At 45.0% G+C, this 2,553-nt stretch overlaps 1 protein-coding gene across 1 annotated transcript; it reads left to right on the top strand.

Moving 5' to 3' along the window:
- The first annotated feature begins 670 nt into the window (after nt 1-670).
- LOC122034684 (glucan endo-1,3-beta-glucosidase 11-like) lies at nt 671-2,241 on the top strand. The gene is made up of 2 exons (XM_042594015.1): nt 671-1,939; nt 2,025-2,241. Exons 1-2 carry the CDS (start codon nt 776-778, stop codon nt 2,097-2,099), a joined length of 1,239 nt encoding a protein of 412 aa, XP_042449949.1. The 5' UTR covers nt 671-775; the 3' UTR covers nt 2,100-2,241.
- Nucleotides 2,242-2,553: the final 312 nt, after the last annotated feature.

The raw sequence follows: 2,553 nt of genomic DNA, 5'->3' as shown, positions 1-2,553 counted from the left end.
GACATGGTACTGGCTGGTGCTGGTTTTAAATTAGTGTTGGTGCTGTTTTTAAAGACCACCATCATTTGGCATGCTTAAGAGAGATTTACACGTAGGAAAGAGAAAAATATTACATTTAGTTAAGAGAGGAGAATACAAAAATAAATAAATATTCACGTATACTATCGTCAATAGTTGTACAGGGTATTATATATATACATTTTTGATATGCTGCGCACTGCATAGTACGCGACTGTGCGCACACAACATATCAGTTGCGTTTCTTTTTTTTTTTTCATTTTTTTTTTAATTTTAAATTTTTTAAAAATCAACATTTCCTTATATAAATCCTAAATATTAATATATCCCTTAAACACATTACAATATTATGTGAATACTTAAATTTATTTTATTTTTATTTTCTTTTAACTAAACACTATAATCTTAAAAAAAAAAAAAAATTAGCTTGAATATTATAATTTAATTAGCAAGCTGAACTTTAAAAATATTTTTTTTAAAAAAATATTTTAATTAATTTTTTAATTTAAAATTTTTTAAAAAAAATGAAAAAAATATATAATAATAAAAAAATAGATATGGTGCCCAGCACGCAAGTAGGGTGAGATATATATTTGCGCTTTACTCCGTAATCCTTTTTTAAGCTGTAAAGAAACGAACGAGTTACGAGAACAAAGGCTGCAAAATAAAAGCAACCCACTCTCTTTCTTTCTCAACGCGACAGCAGCAATTAAGCGATCGCCTAACGCCGTCTACCGCCGCACCATTCTCTGTTATAATGTCGGCGATTCCGACGCTACTCCTCCTCCTCCTCCTCGTTACGGCCTTTCCCTTCTCCTCGGCGGCGCCGCACACCAATATCTCATCGCCTCCCTACGGCATCGGCATAAATTACGGCCAAGTCGCCGATAATCTACCGTCGCCGTCTGACGTCCTCCCACTCCTCGGTTCTCTCGGCGTGAACCGCGTCAAGATCTACGATGCCAACCCTGCCGTCCTCCGCGCCTTCGCCGGCACCGGCGTCGAGCTCATCGTCGGTCTCCCGGACCGTTGCCTCCCCCGCCTCGCCGCCCCCTCCGCCGCCCTCTCCTGGGTAAAGTCCACCCTCCAACCCTACCTCCCCGCTACTAGAATCGCCGCCGTCACCGTCGGCAACGAGGTGCTCTCCGGCAACGATTCCTCCCTCATCCGTTCCCTCCTCCCCGCGATGCAATCCCTCCACTCCGCCCTAGCCGCGCTCGGCCTGGACCACCAGATCGCCGTCACCACCGCCCACTCCCTCGCCGTCCTAGCCGTCTCCTACCCTCCCTCCGCCGCCGCGTTCCGCCGCGAGCTCCTCCCATTCGTGTCGCCCCTCCTGGCCTTCTTCGCCCGGACCGGGTCGCCCTTCCTCATCAATGCCTATCCCTACTTCGCCTACAAGGCCGATCCCAAAAGGATCGACCTAAACTACGCCCTATTCGAGCCCAACGCCGGCGTGGTGGACCCCGGCTCTGGGCTCCGGTACCAGAACATGCTCCACGCGCAGGTGGACGCGGTGCGTGCGGCGATTGCGGCGGCCGGGGTGAGCAAGGGAGTCGAGGTGGTGGTGTCCGAGACCGGGTGGCCGAGCGCCGGGGACTCGAACGAGGCCGGGGCGACGACAGAGAACGCGAGGCGGTACAACGGGAACCTGATGCGGATGGTGGCGGCGGGGAAGGGCACCCCGTCGTGCCCCGCGGCGCCGCTCCAGGTCTATGTCTTCGCTCTCTTCAACGAGAACCTCAAGCCCGGCCCTTCCACCGAGAGGCACTACGGCCTCTTCAAGCCCGACGGCACGCCTGCCTACGATCTCTCTTCTCCGGCGAACTCATCCGCCTCCTCCGCCGATGGAACGGCGAAATCGGCTCCGGCGCCGGCCCTAGATGCCTCCACTAGCTTCTACACCATCTCTGCAGCAACGGTACGGAAAAATTCTAATTTTTCACATTATTATTTTATTGATAATTATAAATTTTAATATAATTTAATTTAATTTTCGATTTTAGGGGATGAGGCAACTAATTAATATGCAAATGTTGGCTTCGTTGGTGCTCGCCAAAGTTATTTTGCTAATTTTCTAAATTTTAACATTTTTGATTTATTAATGGATAAAAAATTAATTGAGTGCCCAAATATTTTTTTTTTTTTTCTTTTTGCTATGGGTAGCAAGTTGGTACGTAGACAGAGTTCACTATGCATAATTTGATTATTGAAATTCATAAATATTATTTTGAATTATCATTTATCTCTTTTCAAAATATATGGAGCCGACGTCATGGTTTTAAATTTCTTTTCTTTCAAGCCCAATCACATTTTCCATCTCAAAGAATATTTTTATTATAATGTCATAAAAAAGTAAATTATTAAACTTAATCAAAATCGTTATATATTGAATAGGAAAATAGAGTGAAGCAGAAGCAAAGTGCTTGAATATTTACAGCTTTACAGCTTTGTGCTTTTGACTTTGTGCTGTATTAGACGTTTACCATTAAAGCCTTCTATTTTATTTTATTTTCAAAAAGACTGTGGTATTCG

This window comes from Zingiber officinale, chromosome 11B (genome assembly GCF_018446385.1).
Source record: "Zingiber officinale cultivar Zhangliang chromosome 11B, Zo_v1.1, whole genome shotgun sequence".
Lineage (NCBI taxonomy): Eukaryota > Viridiplantae > Streptophyta > Magnoliopsida > Zingiberales > Zingiberaceae > Zingiber > Zingiber officinale.
This window is presented reverse-complemented; position numbering and strand designations above follow the sequence as displayed.